At 43.2% G+C, this 25,713-nt stretch overlaps 1 protein-coding gene across 1 annotated transcript; it reads left to right on the top strand.

Moving 5' to 3' along the window:
* The first annotated feature begins 20,061 nt into the window (after positions 1–20,061).
* On the top strand, positions 20,062–25,393 carry LOC124162479. Its single transcript, XM_046539023.1, has 2 exons — positions 20,062–20,601; positions 24,666–25,393. The coding sequence occupies exons 1-2, from the start codon at positions 20,102–20,104 to the stop codon at positions 25,060–25,062; spliced, it is 897 nt and encodes a 298-aa protein (XP_046394979.1). The 5' UTR covers positions 20,062–20,101; the 3' UTR covers positions 25,063–25,393.
* Positions 25,394–25,713: the final 320 nt, after the last annotated feature.

The following is a 25,713-nucleotide window of genomic DNA, read 5'->3' as shown; positions in this document are numbered from 1 at the left end:
ATACTATTAGTCAGCTTTGAATAGGGCCGGATAAACAGCAATATTAAGGCTCCAGTTAACGTCAAAGATTCCGTCCGATGAAACCGAATAAGAGGTGCGCAATGGCATTCATCTGTTTTCGAACCACGAATAGCATAGAACGAGGGAGAATGGCAGATTTCTTCAAGGAGCGTCAGCCATAGTACTACTCACTTTGCCGGATGACTTTTTATTACGTGACTGTACACCAGTCCGACCTCAAATTGAGTCGACAAGTTCCGACTTCCAAGATATCCGCTTCCATCACCTCACATTTTTCAAATGAAATACGTATCGTTTAAATACCTCCCCAGGTGATGCTGTTCTCCAGCCATGCTTGTTTTGGTGAGCTGAATGAAAATAGTTTAGGTGTACCTATGCATTTTTTTAGTTTTACCGGAGTGAAGCTCCTGTGCCCATCGTTTACTTAAGGAATGTATTCAAATGCGACGAATTGATCAACAGAGACTGCGGGCACGAAATCAGCAAAATATGGGATCACCTCTGAAAGTCAATCCGAGGGAAGGGAGACGCTGAGAGGGCAGCCCCTCCTCCCAACCGCGGCAAATGGTTTGTGAAGCCGAGGCAAGAACGCAATGCCATTGGATTGCGGAGAACAAAGGGCGAGTTGCTCGTGGGAACAACATTGGAACCCGGTGGGGAAACCGAGAAATCTTCCCTGGCAGTTCGCCCAGTCCTCCCCACGTAGATCTCATTCAAGCATCGGACGAACTGCTGCTAACGAGTAGTACCTCCAGATACACAGCATCTGCCAATGGCAATATCATGAATACATCAGCAATGGGTGCTCGAGTCTTAGGACGCGGTTACCTCATACGAGTAGCTGACCTGACAGTAGACGGCAGCTGGATCTGGGTTCTGACATGACAGTTCTCGAGTCCACTGGCCTCACCCGGTCACTAAGGTTCGAGCTGCTGGCCAGCGTGGAAGTGGACAGTTACTGCGCGGGTGCATCCAGTGTTGTTTAGAACCCAATTAATTCAATGCGAATGTGTTCAAGCGAGGCTTTACGCAAATCGCAGTCATTATAATTAGGGTTCAAGCAATTCCTTTAGTTAGTTTTTCCTTGCATAGCTCCATAAACTTTATATTCTGCTTGGAAACCCATCAGTCCGCCATTTCTTGCTTTTAACCACGACTTGAAACACGAATAACGCACCCGGCGAGGTCCCGGACTTATGAGCTACTGTGATTTCGCACTACCGTGCAAGTTGGCGTCCTAGTGGGATGCGAGGAGCAGCTTGTGGCAGCATATGGTGGGGAAGGCGAGTACATCTACATCTACAAATTACCCTGCGAGCCACCTCTAGGGTGTTTGGCAGGGGGTGATCAATCACCAGCATGCAGCATGCATTTGGACTCCCACATGCACACCACACCGTCCAAAGAACGTCCCGTATAATAACAAACTATACTACTATATGCTGTTAGAAATAGAATATAGAATAGAAATTCAGAAACATGCAGTAAGTTTTACATAGGTTAGTAGGCTACACTACAAGTCATGCAATCTATTTACGCGTTCTATTGCTGCCGTTATAATCTCTTATTGATCGTGGAAAAAATGACATTCGGAATCTGTCTGTTCTGCAATCTATCTCTCTTATTTTATTTATATGATCTGATCTTCCGTAGTACGTTGGCGTCCGCAAGATATGGTTAACTTCGTCAGAAAAGACACTGCTCTTGAATTTATCTAAAAGGTTTAGTCTATTTTTCAATCTACGGTCCGACAGAGATTCCCATCCAAGTTTATCTAAGAGGTCAGTTACACTAACAAGACTATCGTAACGACCTTTCACATACCTGGCAGCTCTTCTTTGCACGCGTTCTAACTCTGTTATTAAGCCTTTTTCATGAGGGTCCCAAACACTGGCAGCGTATTCCAAATGTGGTCTAACGAGGGAAAAGTAGCTAATTTCTCTCACTTTGTCGTCGCACTTTCCTAATATTCTTTTAACAAAACCCATTTTACGATTAGCTTGACCGGTTATTTCTCGAATATGTTTATTCCACGATAGATCATTATTGAGTCTAACCCCTAGATATTTCACAGATTCAACTGCCTTTAACTGCGTGCCCCGAATGACATAGTTACGCTGTAGGGAGTTATTCTTCTTCCAGAGTAAAAACAAAACTTATTGTAGCAACTCGGTTGCGAGTTACCGACCGACTGGCGCGCAACAGTAGCGCGTACGATGCGGTGGCTGTGCTGCAGTCTTAACTGGCAAGGCCAGCTCGGATATTAACTCGCACTTTTGTAAACCAAACACATTCACAAATAAGAGCTCGAAAGTATTAGCGGTGGCTGTCATTGGCTGCTGGACTGGCTATTGGTACCTAACACATGCGCTTTTTATTTTCCATAGATCGTTGATAGGATTAATGTCTTGGAGTAATGAAGAAATGATAACCTTTGCAATTTCACAAAATATTTCTCAAAAAGAGGATTCCCTTTACATCTGAAAATGTTAGCGTTAGTTAGCAATTATTGGACATGTATCTATCTATCTATCTGTAATGGTAATGAGGCATGGGCGATGGCAGGAGCGGAGAACACATGGTTGGAAGATTTCTAGATAGGGTGCCATAGAAGAATGATGATGTGGACAATGCGGTAGTTTCAAGGAGAGCGGCAGAGATCCTTTGAAAGCCTATTTGAGTGGAATACGAACAGTTTAATAGGCCGCCGCATCATTAGACGCGATGGAATGATGAAATTGATCGTCTAAGGATAGAAGTGGAAGAGAAGAACGTGTATAGCAGAGGTATATGATGACCGTGGCAGGGTATGTAAAGCATAAGATTAGCGTGTCTTTTTAGAGCATAAGCTGTGTCAAACCAATTTTAAAATGAATGACTGTTGATAAATGACATATTGTGGTTGGGACGTGTAGGGACATTGTGGCATTGGATCTCTTACGCAATTCTTCTGCTTTTTATCTCCTGCCTCATACTTTTGCCGTTATTCTCTTCCGAAAGATATCGACGTGACATCAGTACTACGACATTTTATGCATCCCTGTGAAATTGAGAATTTATTCATTTCAACATATCGTATTTCCTCGAAGACTCGCTGAAAACTATTGATTTTGCGATCTCGTGGAAATATTACGTATTTGTAAATTTTTAAATAACCAGAATTCTCCAAGGACTGTTTAATCTCACGACCTGTGGCAATAAATTTTGAATTGCCTACGGATGAATTTTATCGTACTATTTTCAGTTTTTCCGGTAAACTAAGATAATATACAAATAGTATTGAAACCGGCCCCGAGATTTAACTATTTGAGGAATATTGCCGAAAAATTTTCATTTTATAATCATGTTTACAAAGTGAGACTATCTAAACGAATCAATATAGAGTCGTTTAAATAATTTCGCCGGCGACGGTGGAACTCCTCGGCGTCTCCCCTAACTCTAAGTCCTGGATACAAGGCAGGTATTGATTGTTCTTCTTTGCTGCCTCGCAGTTTTTTATGTAACACTAAGATTGCGATGCATGGGGAACAAAATGGCTGATTCAGTTCAAAAGAAAAAGTGGCCATACAACACTGGAAATAATTACATGATATACAATACAATCTTGGCGTTATAGGCCACAATTTATTTAATAATATGAGAAAACAACATGGAAATAGATTAAAAAAACACGTTTTTCTTCGTACAAAAAAGAAAAAAATAACATCACCTTGGACCAAATCGTCACGTTTAATTATTTCAGATAAAAGACTAGAAAGTTCAAAACGAAAAAATTGGCCCGCGTTCGCTTCACATTAGACACCACTGGAGTATTGCAAATCCATCGTCGCATCTTTGCGATTTTAGTTGTGGTATTACAATGAATGAATGGGAATAATTTGATTTTTGATGAGTGAAATTGATGCGCCCTACGTGTTTGTTTTTGAATATGCAGTCGTTCGTCTATATAATTTTAACGTGGTACCTTATACCAAGGCAGGGTAGTTTATTTTGTTCTTTACAATTCGACTTAAAACGCAGGCTTTTAAATTATTTTTAAATCTATCTTTCTATTATTTTTTGATTTGTTAATTTATTAAAAAGTTGGGCCGCTCGGCCGTTGAGGCTAACAAATTGTTCTTTGCAAAAAAGTGCGAAATAGCGAAACTATAAGCGACGAAAGACGCGCAAACCCCATGTGTAAAATGCTGTAATAAATGTATAAGCAAAATGTAACGACCTTATCAGGAATGGAACGTAGAATCTGTTGACCCTTGGAGAGACGGGTCATCTGTTACACCACAACGCGAAGAATTATGCTGAAAATTTATGCTTGGGCTGAGCGATCGATGCCAATGTAAATTGAAGCAAGTATTTTTCTGTATTACCATATATTTCTTTTCAGTACTGAAAATTTCAAATCGATAACTTATCGCAAAGTGGGTCAAATTTGTGAGTCAAGATTTTTTCCCGGCAGGACAAAAAATATACAAACAGTCAAGAAAATAACTCTATAAAACGAGGTAAAAACATGGTAGATATCATCTTAGGTCGGAAAAACTATCTCATAGGTTTGTGGGAGCTTATTTTTCCTATCAACTAATCTCATCTTGTGTGTATGGTTGTATACTTTCTCTTTAAAATCATTGATATATCCTAATTATTGTAAGGGATGGACGAAGCAGTTGAATTAATAGAGGGAGGGGAGTAGAAACACAGGTGTCATTTAATCCGTAACCTGTTTTAATCCGTTTTCAAAAATATCAGCTGCGTAGCAGAGTCCAATTGCTAAAGTGGAAGAAAATTTCTATCTAAAAATACTAGAAAACAATGTTAAACCAAATTTGAAAATCAGATTTAATGCAGTATTCCTTCTTTGTCTCGAGGAATTTCTTCATTACTAGCTGATATCTTTAATGTAAATTGCTTAAAGTGCAAGTGCAGAAAGGTCTACTAAGAATTCGATACCTTTCGTTAGGGAATCAAAATTTTAGCATTGATTAAAAAACAACCCCAAAAATATTTTCTCGCAAGTATGCCTAAAGATAACGCAAGGAATGCATTTTGAAAATTCTGTGGCTCTATCTCGAGTGATTTAGGTTGATGAGTGAGTCAGGACACGTTGGTTTCTATAGGAGAGAATAACAGTATAGAATTGGCACTCGCTAGGAACAGCATTTAATAGTTATGAATTCAATGAAATGTATCGTACAAATAGGTTTTTCTATTTTGTAAAATCCTTATGACTTTGCGGTAATTGACAACACACAAAACGTGGGTGACTGGAGAATCGTCTGTTGCTGTAATATTCTTGCATAAATAGTTTGAAATGGGTTTTGTCGGCCATTTACCACTTATCTCGGGGTTTGTCTTCGTCAGACCCGCATGCCCCGTTCATGACTACTCAACGTAGCGTAACTTAACACAATGTCAACGCCAAGCGTAGAGTGAAATATTCCTCCAATCAGAGCTCAGACCACTTATCATATTCCTGAAATCAAATGAGAGAACGTTCGAGAGCTGATATTGATTGGCGATTGACATAATTACGACCCCGGTTTCTGTGAGAGAAATTCGATTTTCTCTCCGCTATCTCGAGTGGAGTTTAGGCGCTTTCAGTATGGGCCCTTTCTATGGTCGTTCTTTTTTCCTTATTTCCTCGCACTCCTGTCAGCACTGCTAACATGGTCAATCTACAATCATTTACATTCGCGGTTCAAGTTGGGGAAAACAGCGAGAGCTGCAGCTATCGCGGATTAAAATGTACAGCATCCAGTCCAATGGATTGATGGGAGGGTCGCCGAAGCTTTGAATAAGGTTTTTTCCTATAATTTTTTATTACCTAAATCGAAAGATTAATACCTGGAGTACGTATTTCACGCTTTTAGATTTTTAAATGACGATATCTATTTTTCACGATTAAATGAAAAGTGAAAAGATTCAAGCGCGCGAAAACGCAACGGGTAAGTATGAATGCCGGGAAAACTCCGTGTGACGTCGTTCAGGTTCCCGCTGCCGCAACTGAGGTGACCTTGGGGCGAGGATTAGAGCGCTGATACGACGCAGGATGCTAGCAAATAGCAGAGTACCATGCTAGCTGGTAGCGCTTGGCTTAAATAAGGATTATAAATTCCTCATCAAACGAAGAAAACTTTCCGAAATTAGCCAGTTTTAATAGGTGATTATTAAGACATGTTTCCCTGAGCTCTGTGCCTCATGCATGCATTGGTAACCTCAGACAAGGTAAAACTCCTATCTAATCATATAGAAACTAGGCCTCTGGTACGTCGCGTGGAGTGGCATCACATGGGCGCCAATCTGGCCTTTTTCAAATGAGGATAAAATTGACTCTTGCCATTCGTCTAAATTGGGAATTCTAAAACCAAATAATTTGTATATTATGAATACACTAATGGTGGGTAACGAATCGCAATCAATGCCTTTCGTTTTCTTTGATGAAGGAAATTACCCTATTCGAACGTATTCGACGCGAAGATCGGGAAGTCGTCGGACACTCTGGTTTAAATGTTTCAAAACCTGTGGAAAATAATTAATCACTAAGTCCAAATAATAGCCCGTTTTGGCAATAAACAGTGAGCTCGCGCTCTTGCTTCACGATGTCATAAAATCTGGTTGATCGGAGGGACAAGTTTACGCACTATTTCTGGATTTTAAGAAATCTTTCGACACTGTACATCGCAACAAACTTTTATACAAATTACAGTCATGCGGATTAAACGAAACAGTTTTAAACTGGATACGCGACTTTCTCAGTGATCGTAAACAAAAAGTAGTTCATGACGGAATTAGCTCTGATATTTTAACATTTACAGATGTTCCACAAAATTATCGTCTATCGCTTTCATTAGGGCCTACAGTCCCCTCCATTACCGACTGATGATCGCCTAATCATCTAAACGCTAAATTTACCGATTTAAGCATCATTCCTCCCACTTTCACTCCAGCTTCCAACTCGTCCCACGATTCTCTTACATCTCCTCAGCGTACATGTTAAAAATCAGCGGCGATAGAGGACAACCTTGTCTCACTCCCCGGCTAACGCTTACCCACCCAGATTCTCCGTCCGCTACCCTCACTTGCTGAGTCTGGGCCATGTACAGAGTACGAATTAGTCACCTATCCCTCCAATCTACACCTGGTTTCTTGAGAATATCCATTAACTTTACCCAGTTCACTCGATAAAATGCTTTTTCAAAACCCACGAAACAGGCATACACGTCCTCGTCATATTCTAGGTTCCTCTCCACGAGGGACCTCATTATTGCTATTGCTTAACGAGTTGAATTCCCTTTTCTTAATTCCACACTAGTTTTCGTCCAAAAAACGTTTATCCTCGCCTCCAATCGTCTGTTCAATATCCTCAGTACCCCTTTCGCCGCGTGCGATATTAGACTAAGAGTCTTCTAATCTCCGAATTCCACTGCTTTCTTCTATTTCGGTAGCGGAATTAAAACCGTCTTCACGTAATCTTCCGGTCAACATCCCTCCTCATAGATCCTGCGTACTAGCTCGAAAAACCTTTTTTACTATCTTTCCCTACATTCTTCAGCAGCTCACATGGGATATTGTCCACGCCAACCGATTTCCTAGCCTTCATATCACGAAGTGCTCTCTCGATTTCCGCATCTAAGATCCCAGGCCCAAGATTATCATCCTCCACTGCACTTTCCTCCTCTAAAATCAATCTATTCGGCCTGTTTCTTCCGTCATACAGATCCTTCACGTATTCCTTCCATCTACTACCTCTTCTCGGTCGGTTAGCATTCTCCTATATTTAGCCTTAATTTTAGACATGGCTTGTCCTCTTTTGCCGCCCGATAGCGACTTAACCTTGGCGTACAATGCGCCTACCTCTCCTTCCTTCTGAAAATTTTCCATTTCCTCACATTATCTTTTCCACCAAGCCTCCCTCGCCCTATTAGTTTGCTTCGTAATCGATTATTTAGTTCCGTATACATTCTTTGGCTTTGCTCTGTGTCCACGTTCTTCCACTTCCTTGTCTCCTCCATTTCTTTTGCCATTGCCTCCGTAACCCAAGGCGTCTTTATCCTTCTACTGTCAACGTAGCCAATTGACTTCTCCGCCGTTTTGACCATTCCCGTTTTGATATTATCCCACCCTTCCTCTACAGAGAGATGAGGAGTCCTAAGTGGGTCCTCTGAAGGATACAACACACCGGGGCCGGGAACCAAGTCCGAGACTTATATGCCCGCGCTCCCGGGGAGGGGTTTGGATGGGAAGGAATAAGGAAAGAGGCGCCGTCGCGATAGGAGCCCGTCGGCGCCTCTGGGGTAGGGATAGGTTTGGAAGGGATGGGACGGGGTAAAACACCTTACCGCTATAGAAGCGGAAAGGACCCACTAACTAGCGAAACCTGGCATCAGCAATTAATGTGCCAACGATTTTCAAAGATTTCCTATTAAAGAGAAAAACCCAGCGATCAAATCGTTGGACTACCTTTCGTCTACAATCAGCGTACCTTTAATCTCCCGTATTCTGATGTCCATTAGTTACTGATATTTTCTCTAGTCTTAGTCCTCTTCAGGGCTTCTACATTCCATTTCATCGCCTTCCTAACTTTCATAAGTCTTTTGGATCTTACGATGCATTTCATAAGAACTACTTAGGCTGTGGTCTGAATTCGCATCCACTGCTGGGAAGCTGCTCGAGTTTTTCACTCTATTCCTAAACCTTTGTCTTACCATAATGCAGTCTATTTGATATCTCCCCACGTGTTCTATTTAACTACGTGTTTGTTATGAATAGCATGTTTCTCCTGCAAAATTCTGCTGTTTTTTCCTCCCCTGTCCTTCCGTATTCCTAGTTCTAAATCGCCTATTTCGTTTCCATCTTCCGCCTTCGCCGACTGAGGCGTTCCAGTCCCCCATCACTACTAGATTTCTCTTACCCGGGGTGTCTCTAATTATTTCCTCGAGCTGTTCATACACCTTATCTACTTCTTTCTCCCTATGATTACTAGTGGGCATGTGAACTTGAACCACCACGAGGTTGGTGGGCCGTGCCTCAATTTCTACCACCAGAATTCTATCGCTTACCTGGTCTATACCTACCACACGCTTACCCATCTTCCCGTTTAATACTAAAGCAACGCATCTGTTGCTTTTCTCCTTACCACTATATATAACCCTGTAACCATCACTCAAATAGCCCCCCCCAATCCTTCACTTCGCATAATCCTAAGATCTCCGTTTATGCTTTTACCTTTTGATGTTTTTTAAATTCCCCGCCCTCATCACTGTCCTCACTTTCCACGTACCTACATTCATCGATGCCTTCTTCTTCTCCATTGTCATTGTCTTCTTTTTTTCTTTCTCCATTGCTGCTGCTGGTGATGATGATAAGTCTCTGCACGGACTTTGCACGTTGACGACCCCGAGGACCTTTCCGACCTCGCCGTGCCCGACGCCCGCCCGTTGCGGACGGGTCCCGGGCGATGAGATTCCGAGGCTCATTTGGTTGTACTCCATGTTTTCGGGGAAGAGACAGTTGGTAGGGTTTCCCCCTTCCAACCCAACACTGTTATTTACGTAACACCATCATGTGTTCTACCTTTCGTCTGGCTCCTACCCTTTGACCTATCTGGCATGGGTGGCCCTACCGCGAATAATGCAGAATTAATCCCGCCAGTGCAGCTCTAGGGGACATAGGAACTCGGAAGTCCTTCTACCGCGACATGGTTGTAGCCCCTGGGGAAAGGAACAAATACAATGTGACAGGAAAAAAACTTTCAATGTGTAGTTAAATCTTACATTCGAACAGATATGTCAATATGAGTAGCTATCTTATTTGATAGATGATATGCATCAACAAAGAGTGTGCTTATTATGCTGCAACTGTGCTAATTTCTCAATAGTAGAGTATTTGTCAATCCATAATCGTCAGTCCATATAAGTCATTTTTCCAGCTGCTCGCTCGCTCGCATTGTATGCCCTCCACAAAGCTAACCTGTAGAAATCGGCATCGATACCTTAAGTAAATCTTTAATTCTTTCCTTAACATCCCTCCTTATAATGCGATTTTAAAGATCGCATCCTCCTTATTAAAGAATTCATTATTACGGATTTTCTAGTTGAGAGTTTCCATCGCCTATCGAGACCAATTTTTGCTCATTTTACTTTTAGGACCACAACAGGCGATGAAATAGACTATCGACTATCACGAACGTACATATATATATATATATATATATATACGTTCGTGATAGTCCATTTCAACGTGTATATATATATATATATATATATATATATATATATATATATAATGCAAGCACTATCCCTCCTTTTATATAGGCAAATCCTCAACTCCCCTTAACCTTAGAATCAATAACCACAGAGCATCATGCACTTCCTCTGACTTTGCGTCCTTCCCGGTGGCGAAACATGCGGCCACTCATCAGCGTCAATTCAATGATTGCTACAATGTTTCAGTTTTAGCCTCCCTTCCCCCACAGACCACCCACTCAAACTTAATTCTATTGAATTAAGTTACATTTGGCTATTCAAAGCATTTCTTCCTCCCGGCTTAAACATCCGCCGCTAATCCCTTAATTGCCTCAACCCACTTCTTTCCCCCCCTCTTTGGACCCTACCTCCCCTCTATTTCCCCTTCCCTCAGCTATCCTGTACCCTCTACCTACAGTCTTTTACCTAACTCCGAGGAAGGTGGTAATGCCACCGAAAATTTAGTTATTTAGTGAGTGTGAGTTTATTATCTTTTTCGTGTGTGTTCTGATACTGCCCATCCTAGGGTTTTTTATGATATTTACCTCGCCGAGGAACATTTCGAAGTGTGTATATATATATATATCAAAAACACAGTCACTAAACATAGACACAAAAAAAAAGAAAACACACACGAAAAATAAAACTGAAAGACTTTCGCGGTTGTAGCCGCTTCATCAGTCAAGGAGAGAATGAGTGGGGAAGGAGTGTGTTGGAAAAAGGGGAAAGCCTTACAGGACATCCTGAAGGACTTGTACCCCATTCTCTCCAACCACAAATCCACCTCACAAATTTTCCCCTCTCTTCCACGGATCACGTATAAGAGACCACCTAACCTCAGCACCATTTTCAAAGCCACCCGCCCCCTTCAAAAATTGAATTCAGTCCCCACATGCATCTGGCGTTTGCAAGCCAACAAGCACCCTGGTCTGAATGTATCTTGTTGAATTAGCCCCGCCCCTATACACCCCTCCCCTCTTCCCCCCACCTTTTCCCCTTTTTCCAACATAATGTAAAAGAACTTCTTCTTGCCCTGGGGTGGGCACACAAAAAAACTTAGAAATTGACAGAAAAACGAAAAATAAAATAAAAGTGAGGGACTTACGGGGAATGGTTGTTTTTACAAATTTTCGATGGGACGCAGCCCATCTTTCTCAACTCCTATATATATAATGTAGCGAACCGTACAGAAAGTATTTTTTTTCTAATTATAATTGCCGAATGGGCATTTTTTGTTTTTGCTCACGCTACCGTGACGACTCGAGCAGGGGTTAGTCTTGGGGTCGGATATAGCGTCCTGCGACGTGTGTATGTGAGAGAGTGAATGAGTCATGTGTATGGTGACCGGTGTGTTGGCCCCAGTTATCTAGGACCAGCTAGTGACCCATTTATTTCCGGCCCCAGTGAAATCACCCTCCCTCCCCACAACCATTTCCACCTGTGATTTTTCCCCTCCTGAGGAGTATAAATGCCCGTGAAGGGAAGGCGTCGCGAGCATAATTGACTGGACGAATTAGGGGAAAGTTTTTGATGTGCGTGATCGCCATCATAGCTGAGGGCGGAGTATTTTTGGTGGCCAACGCTGGCATCAGCCGGGACGAGTTACGGCAGTGTCCCACGCCCGGTGCGAGAGGAGTTACCTCGGTGCCGTGGATCAGCTGATCCACCTTCTTGTGCTACAAACCATTTCTCCGTTCCAGCCTCATCAGCAAACTGTAAGAAAGTTCTTATATCATCTGTTTATGGTCAGACGACCGTTAATTTCCCCTAATCAGAAGAAAGAAATTGTTTTCTCCAAGATCATAGTGCATCGCTTCCTTTCAAATAACTTTAAGAAGTGCTCAGAAAAGCCAAGTTCAAAGAGAACACAAAAACTTTATCCAAGGATACAAGTTGATGGTGGCCCAAATAATTCACATTAGATTTTTGTGGTTGTATTGTAACTTGTACTATTTTGGAGGGTGGGAAGCATCACGATATCATCATCGTCATTATTTTGTTCCGAAGTGGAATCATTTCAATCATATCATCCTCATCAGGGTATTATTCTTATGGTTTTGTTTTGTGAAAAATGTAATAATTCATGAAGGGTAAAATATATCTTGTATGTTTAAGAGTGAGTGATGATTTGTTTGACTCCAGTATTCCTTTGCTCGAGACGATCGTGATTATCTCCCCCCAAATCACGTATGTGACGACGCGTACGGTCACAATATATTTGAAATAATGTTTTGTGAATCCACTTCGCGGTATGGTGACATTATAAATTCTAAACTAAACCTTTTAGTATTCCTTACAGTACTACTGAAAAAACTCAACCGGCTTCGATCTTTTCAGGTCTTTATCTAAGTTTAAGGTTAATTAGATAATGACCTGAAAAGGTGGATATCGCTTAGGTTTTTAATGCAAACTGTGTGGAATACAACAAAGTTTATTTTTGTGTCTATAATATATTTATTTATTTATTAAAATGCTCATGCAGACGATGAGTACGTTTAACATATACATCTACATCTACATAATACCCCGCAAGCCGCCTAAAAGGCGTGAGGTAGGGGGTGTTAGGACACCAGCCGTTTACAGCAAAAAAAAAAAAAATTAAGTGCTCAAACGAAGTTGGGACTAGCGTTTATTAAAGTCCTTTATGGTTCGGGGGAAAAACGAATTCCCATATCTATCCGTTCAGCAAAACATCTCTCTTAATTTATCACTTCTATAGGACCTGGAAATATAGTGTGGCTCTAATATTATGTTCTCTGTGTCGCTCTTAAAGATATCCATTCTCAATTGCTCAAGCAATCTAAGCCTAGCGCGCAGCCTCCGAGACTCCAACGGCTCCCAGCCTAATTCGCTTAACATCTGGGTAACACTGTCTGTACGCCCGTAGCAGTTTTTGACGAAACGCGCAGCCTTCCTTTGAATTTTATTCAGTTCGCGGATTAAGTCTTTCTGCACCGGATCCCATATGCTCGCTGCATATTCAAGGTGCGGTCGGACGAGAGCGAAATAGCACCTTTCCTTTACTTTCGCATCCGAAAATCTTCCCAAAATACGTTTGACGAAACCTATTTTCTTCAGGGCTGTGCCGCAAATATTCTTTATATGTGTTCCCCACGTGAGGTTCGAGGTTATCGTAACTCCCAGGTACTTCACTTCGTCTGTTGCCTTTACATTAATGCCATCCACTGCATAAACATGGTTAGAGTTGGACGAATTCCGCAAGAAATGTACCGCCATGCATTTGCTCAGATTGAGTTTGAGTCCCCACTCTTGGCTCCACAAATGAACGTTGTTTAAGTCAGATGATAGAATTTCATAGTCAGAGTGATCACTAATTTCGCGATAGACGACAGCGTCGTCAAAGCTGTGGCCTGTGTGCCAGCGCTTGGCGATGCTCTTTTGTCAAAAGCCCTGTGATTGGTTGGTTTCCAATTGGATGAAAATTTATAACCTGTCCTATCCATTTGGACAAAACGGTGTTTTGTACAAACGATAGGGCTAAAAGCCAGTTGGATGAAATTTTGACCTTGGGACAGGGTACGCGTCAGTTTCATCATATTTTAATGCACATTTTACCGGGGGACATTGACTTTAAGTTTTTTGTGGCCTCTCATGGCATTTTTATATTTATATCACTTGTGGTGTCCTTCAAATGTAACATATATATTTTTTTCTCATAGATATACATTAATTGTACTTACTTTCTTTACAGCCTACATAAAATTGGTAATTTTGCCTCATGCTGGTGAATAATCTAAACATGACAGCCTTTATAGCCACTTTTGACTTATGATTCCAATCGTTAGTCGTTATGAGAATAGGTAGGTGGGCAATAAAAAATTGTGCTACCTGTTGAGCGAAGGTATGGTGGTGGTAAGGAAAGGGCGATGGAATTTAAAATGCTTATTTGAAGAGGAACAAAATAACAAATGAAAACAAAGCCCAACCACCGGATGACTTAAAGACAATAACCCTATAGAACGGGGCCACAATACTTTGTTATCGTAATAATACCTTTCATCTCAATGCTCTAACACAAGTAACAAGGTAAGCACTCGCTCTCAGCAAATGCAAATAATAATATGAATAACATTACAACCTTAATACACACCACTCTCGATGGTTCTTCAACTTCAGCAAAGGAAAAGACTTCGGGTGACACAAGTGACGCCTCCTTATCAGCCGGCATTCGAATATGAGAGGTCTTTGATGTAATCGTCTTAAGACAATTTGCGACGTCGAAAATCGTCGGAACATCATTTGGTTTTAATTTTTTTCCGGCCTTCCTTACGAGCGGATTCAAATTGTGAACTTTTAAGTGCACCTTAGGCGAAAAAATCAAGATAACTCGCAGGAAAATGTTTTCGTAATGATTAAATGGCTAAATAATTACGTCCATGTACTGTTTTTTGCCTATTATGATAATTAAGGAAGGTTTTGCGATTTATAAATGGCTTATAATTACAAGGTTTAAAATCCAACATGAATTCGAATACAATTACATTCAAATAATTCGTTACCAATGACAAAGTTCCAAAAGGGACATAATTATTACATGCTTTTAGGAAGTCTTTAATAAAAACTGGTTGTTTGGGGAGTGCGTCTCCCGCCGCCTTTTTGAATGTGTTGGTGCGGTTGGCCGGCGGGCCGTTCCTGGGCGCTGAGTGCGGGAGGGTGGACTTCCTTTTTTTTCTTGGCAGTCCACAGTCCGCTGTCGAAGGGACAGTACGGAAGAGAGAGTGCGGAAGGAGGAGGGAAGGTGTAAAAGTGTTTGTATCTGTCGCGAATAAAGCATTGGCCACTGAACAAATGGTCCTTCGGGCCGGATACCTGTTTATTCGCGAATGTGTGATAAGTACTGCATGGGGCTACAATTGCAGAGGAACAATTGTGAATTACAGTGAACATTACTCGGCCATTCGACCGGGGAGGTGCCTGTGAACTTTGTGCCGTCGCTCCGTCACGCCGCAGTGAGTTAACCCATACCCAAATTTTTGGATGGTGGACTGTGTACCTCACCCCTCCCACTGGCTCCCTATCCTCCCTCCTCTCGCAAAAGCCCCTACTCCTCTTCCCCCGCGAATGAGCGTGCTGTACTTCCCCTCACCTCGCTGTCTGTCTCTCCCCTCTCTTCTCCCACTGACTCCCTATCCTCCCTCCTCTCGCGAAATCAGCTGTGCGCTGCTCGCCCTGGTTAGCGAAGTTTCTTACGGGGCTGTTACTCGTCTGTTTTGCGCACTTTTTGAGGCGCAAAGTACATTAAGAGTTTATTTTCCCACGTCTTCGTTCTGAGCATTACTTCAATACCGGCTACCCGTTAGGATCCTAGTAAACATTATGTCTATGACGACGAAGCAACTGATTGCGCAGCAGGAACAACGGGATCGTGCAATTACTAGGTTAGTGCCGAATTTAAAGAAGAAGGGCGCTGCAAATATCACTAAGGAAGCCATTCAGAGTAGAATCGACTCACTTAAGCAGTATTGGAACGATTACACTTCCACGTACTTTGAGCTGGTGACGCGGGAAGACGTGTCGAAGGAGCGTTATTTAGTGGATGGACAATATGAGAAGACGGAGGAGATTTATTATGATACGTGCGCTGAACTAAAAGCCATGCTCGCCCAGTTACCTGATGTACCTACGACCTCATCTGGACGAGGAGGAGCTGATCAGGCCGATCACGCTAATTTCCAACTTCCCATTCAGCTTCCGAGAACAACGTTGCCGAGCTTTTCGGGTACATTTGCGGATTGGGAATCGTTCTGCGATCTATTTACAGCAATAGTGGACGGAGAACATCGATTTTCTCCTGCTACAAAGTTGCAATATTTAAAGATGTGCCTAAAGGATTCTGCAGCGGAGTTTGTAAAAAAACATCTCTGTTACGGACGCCAACTACAAACCGACCTGGGAGGCCCTGAAAGCCAGGTACAATAATCCACGACTGTGCTTGCACACTCATCTGTCTACTCTAATGAATTTGCCAAAGATGATGAAGGAGTCAGCATCGGAATTGCGGACGTTAGTTGACCGAACGATTCAGGTGGTTCGAGCGCTAGAGAACCTGGGTCGTCCAGTGGCAACATGGGACGACTGGCTTGTCTTTATCACGGCTCAGCGTTTGGATAAAGAATCGCGAAAGTCATGGGAGTCGCACCTGACCACCAAGGACCGGTTGAGTAATCTCACACCAAATAGTGAAGCGAATCCAAACTTATTTCCCAGTTTCAGGGAGCTCGTAGAGTTTCTCGAGGGTCGTATCCGTGCCTTAGAGATGATAGCTCCTCTTACGAGTTGGGACAAAGGAAGTAACACGACGCCCAAATTTTCCTCGTCTGGGGCGAAGTCTTTTCACGTTGAGACTAAGCGACTATCTTCCACAAGCACCCGTAATTGTCCTATATGCTCAATAGACCACTATATAGCCGTCTGCTCCGGTTTCCTAGAAAAGACTCCTGTTGAACGAAGAGATGAGGCTTGAAATTTACACCTCTGCTTCAACTGTCTGGGTTGTCATCGCTTCAAGGAGTGTAAGTCTGTTAAGCGCTGTGTCACTTGTCGTGGACGACATCATTCTTTGTTACATACAGTAACGGTTGGCAACGATGTGTGTTCTGCTAAAGATACTGAGGCTGAACCTCAATTAAAGTCTCCTGTTGAGGCAAATGGCATAGCAGTAAACACACTCACGGCCAACGTGGCTGCTCCAATCCACTCCGTAATTCTCGCTACGGCTCAGGTACTGGTCACGGGTCCTCGAGGGGTCCAAGTACAAGCTCGGGCGCTGTTAGACAACGGCTCCGAAGTATCCTTCATTACCGAGGCCTTAGCACAGCTTCTGCATTTACCCCGCCAGCGAACGCAGATTCCTCTGTCAGGAATCGGCGCAGCTGAGGCTGGCACTGCACTGAACATCGTTCAACTCTCACTGTATTCCGTTTATTCACCATCTTTCTGCCTTGAAGTTAAGGCATTAGTACTACCGCGGCTCACGAATCAACTACCAACGAGAGAGATAATTGAGACAGATTTGTCTTTGTTCTCCAATCTGCAGATGGCTGACCCACTATTTTATAAGCCTGAGAACATCGACCTCATCCTTGGTGCAGATGTCTACGGAATATTACTACGCCAAGGGCTGCAAAAATTCCCTCACCGACAGATCATCGCTCAGAACACTGCTCTTGGATGGGTCATATCGGGACCAACTGTAGGGAGCGAGTCACGGCGGGCGGGATCCACTCCAAGACGGTCTCTCGTCTCATTGCATTGCGCGGCTGTACAGAATCTGCTGGATGGTCTTCAGCGATTTTGGGAAGTAGAAGAAGTTCCTCCCTCCGCGAGAACTTTGCGCCCCGATGATGAGCGATGTGAGCAGCACTTCAAGGATACTCACTCTCGTGGGTCGGACGGGAGATATATCGTTCAGCTTCCAATCGTATCAGAGCTTCCTGTAACTGTAGACGAGACTCGTCGAACGGCTCTTAGTTCACTTGCGTCGACTGAGCAACGATTCGTTCGGGAGCCCGAGATAGCCGCTGCCTACCGAGACTTCATGAAGGTTTATGAGGAACTTGGGCACATGGTAAAGGTTCCAACTTCCGATTCTCAGATAAAGCGGGCTTGGTACCTACCTCATCATGCTGTTGTTCATACCCCATCGTTGAAGCTTCGAGTTGTGTTTGATGCGTCTTGCCGTACTTCACAGCACTACTGTCTGAACGATTTTCTTCTATCTGGTCCTCCTCTGCAAAGGGACCTCGGGCTGGTGCTAATCAACTGGCGACGTCACCGCTTCGTATTTACCGCTGATATTGTAACGATGTTTCGTCAGATATGAGTACATCCTGCTGACCAGGACCTGCAAAGAATTGTCTGGCGACCGGATCCTAACACCCCAGCGGTGGAGTACCGGCTCACCACGGTCACATATGGCACAGCCTGCGCACCATTTTTGGCGATGCGTTCCCTTCTTCAACTCGCCGAAGATGAGGAGCACCGGTTTCCTCTCGGAGCTAGTGAAACTGCTGGCCTGTGCAGGAATAGAACTCGACAAATGGGCTGTCAACCATCCAGCTCTTCTGCAACGACGTGCCTCACAGCGTCGTGAATGTGAGCAGGAAACATCTATTGACTCAAAGGAGCCTGTAATAACTCTTGGCCTTATATGGGAGCCAACAGCTGACCTGTTTGGATTTAACCTGCGAGTAACAGAAATCCACACTATGGCTCTCACTAAAAGGACGGTGCTCTCCAAGATGACGCGTCTCTTTGACCCACTAGGCTGGGTCGCTCCAGTCACTGTCGTCGCAAAAATACTCATGCAAGATATGTGGATTTTAAAGATAGGTTGGGATACACCATTACCTACGGATATTAAGGTTCGATGGACTAGCTACTTCAATGCAATTCCTAGACTTTCGAAGCTGCGAATTGATCGTTGGCTGCAAACGACGCCGACCTCAAGATGCGAGCTTCACGGCTTTGCAGACGCATCGGAGAGAGCATACGCTGCAGCAATTTATCTGCGTGTACTTGACGACGCAAATCAATGTCGAGTATTTCTTCTCGCCGCAAAATCCAAGGTTACCCCAGTTAAAACTATAACAATACCAAAGTTGGAGCTTTGCGGAGCCGCACTTCTTGTTCGTTTGGTCAATCATTTGCAGAAAATAAAAGCATTCTCGTCGCTACCAGTCTTTGCGTGGTCGGACAGCCAGGTAACTCTCGCCTGGCTGAGAAAGCATCAAAGTTATTGGAAAACCTTCATTGCAAATATGGTGTCATTTATACAAACTGAGCTGCCTTCTGCTGTGTGGCAGTACGTATCTTCAGAGCAGAATCCAGCTGACCTCCCAAGTCGAGGCTTAGACCCTGATGCTCTTATAAATTCATCTATATGGTGGCGAGGACCAGAATGGCTGCTATCTACCCTGGAAAATTGGCCAAGACAACCTGAACCTGTTATTGTTCCTCAACTATTCGTCGTTCAAGCTGCAGAAGAGAATGCAATATTGAAACGGTTCTCTTCGATAACCAGACCGATTAGAGTAATGGCCTACTGCCTAAGATTCATTGCGCGCTGTCAACGATCACGAATTCCTAATACCAACTTTCTCTCAACTAGCGAGCTCGCTGCCGCTCGTTGCAAGGTGCTCCAGCTAGCACAATCGTTTGCCTTTTCTGAGAAATTGAAATTACTACGAGCGGGCAAGCCTCTGCCCAGGCGTAATCCGCTACGGGGCCTAAAGCCTTTTCTGGACGAAAACGGTATTCTTCGTGTAGGGGGTCGTCTAAAAAATTCCACTCTTTCATTTTCTGCTAAACACCCATCCATCCTTCCTAAAAGATCCCATTTAAGCCAACTTTTAGTCCAATTTGCTCACCTTTCCTCGCTTCACGGCGGACCTACCCTTACACTCAATATTTTACGGAGCCAGACTTGGATACTGGGGGACGTGGCACTTGTTAAAAAACTCACGCGGCAGTGTGTGAAATGTCATCGTGCAAAACCACGCTTCGGCTATCAGCTGATGAGCGACCTTCCTGCAACGCGGACGACACCAGCGCGCCCCTTCAGTGTAGCTGGACTCGACTACGCAGGCCCATTTTACCTGCGCACTACCAAAGGCAGAGGACATCGCTCATACAAGGGCTATGTAGCACTGTTCGTGTGTTTTGCTACACGAGCAATTCATCTGGAAGCCGTCAGTGACCTCACAACTCACTCGTTCCTGGCTGCCTATCGACGCTTTGCTGGACGTCGAGGTGTTTGCCGCACGCTATACAGCGACAATGCGACCACTTTCCAAGGGGCCGCCAAGGAACTGCGGAGGATGTTCGGCGCAGCTTCGGATTTCTACGCCGAAGTTGCTTCAGTCCTGGCCGATGATGGAACAAGTTGGTCTTTCATACCACCGAATTTTCCACATTTTGGTGGTCTATGGGAGGCTGGGGTAAAGTCAACGAAACATCACCTTCTCAGAGTAGTTGGTGAACATACCCTCACGTTTGAAGAGTTCTCAACAGTTCTTATTCAAATTGCGGCCTGTCTCAACTCCCGACCTCTCCATCCAATGTCCTCTGATCCAGATGACCTAAATGCTCTGACCCCAGCCCACTTTTTAATTGGTGATACTTTGTTTCTAATTCCAGAACCTGAGTGTCCCAATATTTCAGGTAATTGCTTATCCAGATGGCGTCTTCTTCAACGGCTGCAGCTGAACTTTTGGAAACGCTGGTCACGAGAGTACCTTCACCACCTGCAGCAGAGGACCAAATGGCGTGATCCAAAGGAAAACTTCACTGTAAAGGTCTGGTTTCGCTGGGGCGCACAGTGAGCGAAATGCCCAAAAACGTGGCCAAAATAGGAAAATATGAACTTAGTATATAAGGTTTTTGAAATTATGTATTGGCTAAAGGAAGAATGGGAGCGTCCGAAAATACTATTTTAAAGGCTGGTGAGTATGTTTACGCGTTGATAAACCACTGTGAAAGTGATGTCCGCGTGAGTAAGAGCGGCCACTGACCAGCGCAAGAATAAGTACTTGTAGTTCATTATAACGCTACTGCTGTTGTAATTGGGCGAATTTCGTTCTGTAAAATGTATTTAGCCAAGCAATGTGTGTGTAATCTAAATAAATTTCTTAAAAATTGCTATAGGTTAATAAATTGGCAGTATTAAAGTTATTTTTTGAATAAAATTAATACAATATTATTCGAAAAATTATTTAAAAATTAAGTCATAAGTTTAGCATTCTATCGTATTCTGCGTAATAACAAGCATATAATCAATCTTACACATTTAATTGTTATTACGAAACAAACATTTGCTGCCCCAAACTGCCCCTCGCAAAGTTTAAGCCATTTAATTAAGATAATCACATGGCCACGCGTTGGGTTCCATAGTCGGTACTCTACACGCTCATATGTTTCCGTTGAAGACATGAATATTTTTATGCGAATGTGTCTAGTTATGAAATTGAACTATGAGTATTTATTTTCAAGTTTCAAAAATTGTTTATACGTTTTGTTATTAACTATTCAAATTTTGAATGGGCCATTGAAAGACGTTTTAAATTTCACTTGTAATTCCAATACTTTCGATCTATATATTTCGACGATTCCGATAATCTTCCGGTGAAAAGTACAATTTGTAGTTTGATATGTTTCATGAGGAATGTGGGCTTGGTTTGGAGATGTTTGGGGGGAAGAGTCCAATTGGTTTTCAGCGCGTTGAATCGGCTGTTTGGTTTACGGGGAAGGAGTCGGTTGATAGTGTGCAGGGACGTGGAGGGTGCACCATGCACCCTTTTCTCAACTTGGTTATTGGCTCACGTCCGTGATTTACAATGTTTATTCCTTCGCTGTACAAACGACACGTTGTATCTTTCTATTGTGTTTAATGCTTCCAACCGTGAGGCGGATCGGGGGATGCCATACTACTAGCACGTATTAGTATGCTTCGATGCTTTGAATGTTTCATACATCTGTCCTTCAGACTGCACAAAGAAAGTTTTTCAGGTCTCACCTAGGCCTCATTGTTTAGAGGCCAAAGCAAAGTTTTGGGAGTAGCAATGACGGAAACACAGCTCGTCGTTCCTTTGAAAATAGCAGCGTTTCTGCGTCCATTACTGGCTTGGACTTAAATTTGATTAAACGTATGCATACCATTTTGTAAGTCATATCCTGCGGCCATCAAATAGATGTCGACATATTTGAAGAGTATGCAATTGAAACTGCCCGTTTATTCGTGCGCTAATATCCCTGGTTCAACATGCCAACAACGGTGCATAAACTATTTGTACATTGAAAGGAATTATTTAATAGAAATTCCATATTGCCCATTGGATGGATGTCAGAAGAAGCCCAGGAGGCGTGCAATAAATATTTTAAGAGGCTTCGTGAAGTTTTTGCACGGATATGTTCACGCCGAAAAAATATGCAAGATGTTTATTCCAGGCTGTTGATTTTTTCAGATCCTTTAATAAACAGCCCAAGGCCATTGCCGAAAAAGAAATTGCAATGCTTAAGCAGCGAGGCGTTGCTTCTGATAATACCACCGAGTGTTACAATGTCTGAAGCTTCATGCCCATCCTCATCGACCTCTCCCGAAGTATATTCCGACAACTCTTCAGACGACTTTGTAAGCAGTGATCCACCTGAACTGAGGAGCTTTTGAGGAACTGCTTACAAAGTTGAGATCACTGCAATAATTAACATTTGCTTGGGTCATGAATTTAATTGCTACGCATTTAACTACCCATTCATTGTTATTTATAAAATAATGCCAGATAAATTCTTTATTCATCTATGTTATTCCATTATTCACTCATATTTTTGTAAACTTAAAACTTCTTACTTTGCCTATATTTCATAGTTTATGCCTTATTTATTCTGAACTTCTTTTAATTTATATATCATAATTCATCTTTCACCATGATTTTTTTAAATTATGACTTCAGAATCGCACTCAGCAACCTCAAAAACATATAAAACGTCATCTTTTAGGCCATATAGGAATGATTTTTAGTTTTGACCATCTTTTGGGGCATTTCGCCCACTGTGGGGCGTCTCGCGGCTGCGTCCGACTGCCGCGTTCGGTCGTTGCGGTTGGACGCTGCGGCAGGGTGGTTTCTTTCGCGCGTCCCGGTCGCAAGACGGCTGCGGCCCGACAACATTGTTTTCAGCAGAAAATACATTTCAGTATCTGTTTGCCTTTCGAGAGGTTGGCTTGGAGCATGGTGAAAATGGACAACGATTTTCTCCGGATACATTGAGCCTTCGCAATTAACTTTGGGGATATTTTTTTTCAATTTTAAAGCCGTGATTTTCACGAAATGGCCAATTTCATCGTTTTCTCATGTCTTTTATTATTTCCAATCTCTTTCTTGCTCTCTCTTCAAAATATTCAGCCATCCATGAAGTAATACTTAGCTGCCTTTGAAGTCTTCCTCAATTTCGTACACTTCTGAGTGCAACGGAGTCTGGGGTTAGCGCTCATGAATCATCTGAAATTTGTTTCTTCTTAACAATTTTTCTAGCGATAATGGTTCAGAAGTTCTTTGGCCTAACAGCTCAATGTCAATGCCATTTTGACGTTTTGACAGAAGCAGCAGAGCCTGTCCCGAGCTTTTGCTTTCGCTTGTATTTTAAGTAATTGTCCCTTTCATTCTTCCACCTTTTTTACAGTAATCCCCTTTATGATAAAAGAAAAAAATACCAATTAATCAACTAATAAAGGAATAATCTTTTTCAAGTGTCTAGGTACAGGAGAAACCTTTTGGTCACTGAGCTTTTCCTTTCGTATTTCATACAGTTATTAAAGTGCGATACTTAAAGAAACACTAAAAGCATTGTGTAGCCGTTTAGTACCTTTTGTATACTTCCCCACAAATTCATAAGTCTTTGAAGAAGAATGCTTTGGATTTTTGGGAGAGATGGAACTTTCGAAATTGTGTGTGCCCCGTTGACGGAAAATACGTTAGAATATTCTGCCCAAAAGCCAGCGGATCTTTGTTCTTTAACTACAAGGAATACTTTTTCATTGTGTTACTAGCCATGGATGGCGCTAATTTTAATTTTGTTGCCAGAGATGTTGGATCATATGAAAAAGAAGGAGGCAGTGGAATATTCTATAAATCAAATTTTTCCCGCCAGATGAAAGACTTCCCGTGTGTCATAAGCTTTTGCCCCATGTTATCGTTGGTGAAGAAGTGTTCAGATTGCACAAACACACAATGAAGCCATATAAAAAAGTAAAATCTCGGGGGGAGAGAGCCAAGATTGTATTAAATAACAGGTAAACTCGTGCTCGTCGAGCAACGGAAAATGCATTTGGGCTGCTAAGTCAAGTGTTTCTTGTGTTTTATCCACCAATATCGATTACCCCTTAAATATGCGAACACCTGATAATAACAGCATGCCTTCTGCATAATTTATTGAGGGATGGTTATTAGAGAAGCAACAGCGGCCACAATAGGAGTTCGAAGCTAATGTAGACCGACCAGCAAACATCGCCCTTCGGGAAGAACTGGGGGCTTCGCTGGATCAGAAGGTTTTGATCTGAGAGAGACATTTTAATGAAGTTTTTCAATGAAGAAGGAGCTTCAATCTGGCAGCAGGAACGTGTATATCGACTCATGAGCATTGACCGACCCATTGTATATGAACGAAGGAAGTGAATTATTTCAGTGCCAATGATATAAACCTATTAATAAATATAAAAGAAAAACATTTTCTTGCTTTTTCCCTAGTTTCTATGTAATCACAGGCCTGGTATTCTACTTTATCGCGTAATATTTGAAATATTTATCCTGATTGCCGTAAAGAGGTGCATATTTCCTTCATTCTTCTATCAGGCTCTCGTCTCAGGCAGAAAATTTGGTAGCCATCGCTCAGCTCACGACCAAGTGCACGACTGCCCGCAGCGACGTCTGCGTCTCGACTGCTTCACGAGCAGTCGGGCCGCAGACGTCGGCGGCCAGACGTTGAACGCGACGGCCGAGCCGCGTCGAAGAAACCACTACAATGTATAGTACATATGATGAGTCAGTGGCGGCCGGCCGCAGCAGTCGGACGCAGCCGCGGGACGCACCAGCGAAACCAGACCTTAAGACAGCTCATGATCGTCCGAGACGACCGCTACCCACCTTCGAAGTGGCCATTGGGCCGCATAACCGAGGTTCATCCTGGACCGGATGGATTAGTTCGCGTGGTAACAGTGAAAATGGCGAATACCACGCTACAACGTCCGATCGTGAGACTCAGTCCGCTGCCAATGCCAGCGGGACAGTAGCCGTGATACCGGCCGATCATGGCGGGCGGACTGCTCCCTGTGCAGTTCTTTCGTCCTTCAGACGAGGCGGGCGGAATGTTTGGGGAGTGGGTCTCCCGCCGCCTTTTTGAATGTGTTGGTGCGGTTGGCCGGCGGGCCGTTACTGGGCCGTGAGAGCGGGAGGGTGGACTTCCTTTTTTTTCTTGGCAGTCTACAGTCCGCTGTCGAAGGGACAGTACGGAAGAGAGAGTGCGGAAGGAGGAGGGAAGGTGTAAAAGTGTTTGTATCTGTCGCGAATAAAGCATTGGCCACTGAACACTGGTAGTTACCATTGATTGTATCGTACGTAAAAGTTCCTAATGGTAAAGAAAGATCTGAGGTTTTCCCGGCGTATGATGTTGTTGAAGTTATTTCGGGTTTCCCACCGGATAAGGTTCTCCATCTCTGCCGACGTTTCGATGGTCGTGTCGTCCATCGTCATCAGGGCTTGAATGAGCCCTGATGGCGATGGACGACACGACCATCGAAACGTCGGCAGAGATGGAGAACCTTATCCGGTGGGAAACCCGAAATAACTTCAACAGTTCCTAATGGTATTTCAAACGTGAATGCACTTATATAATTACAAGTTTGATTGTGAAGAACAATTACAAGTGCAACTTTCTCACGAAA

The sequence above is a fragment of the Ischnura elegans genome, chromosome 7 (genome assembly GCF_921293095.1).
Source record: "Ischnura elegans chromosome 7, ioIscEleg1.1, whole genome shotgun sequence".
Lineage (NCBI taxonomy): Eukaryota > Metazoa > Arthropoda > Insecta > Odonata > Coenagrionidae > Ischnura > Ischnura elegans.
The sequence above is the reverse complement of the archived record's forward strand: the minus strand, read 5'-3'. Positions and strand labels throughout refer to the sequence as shown.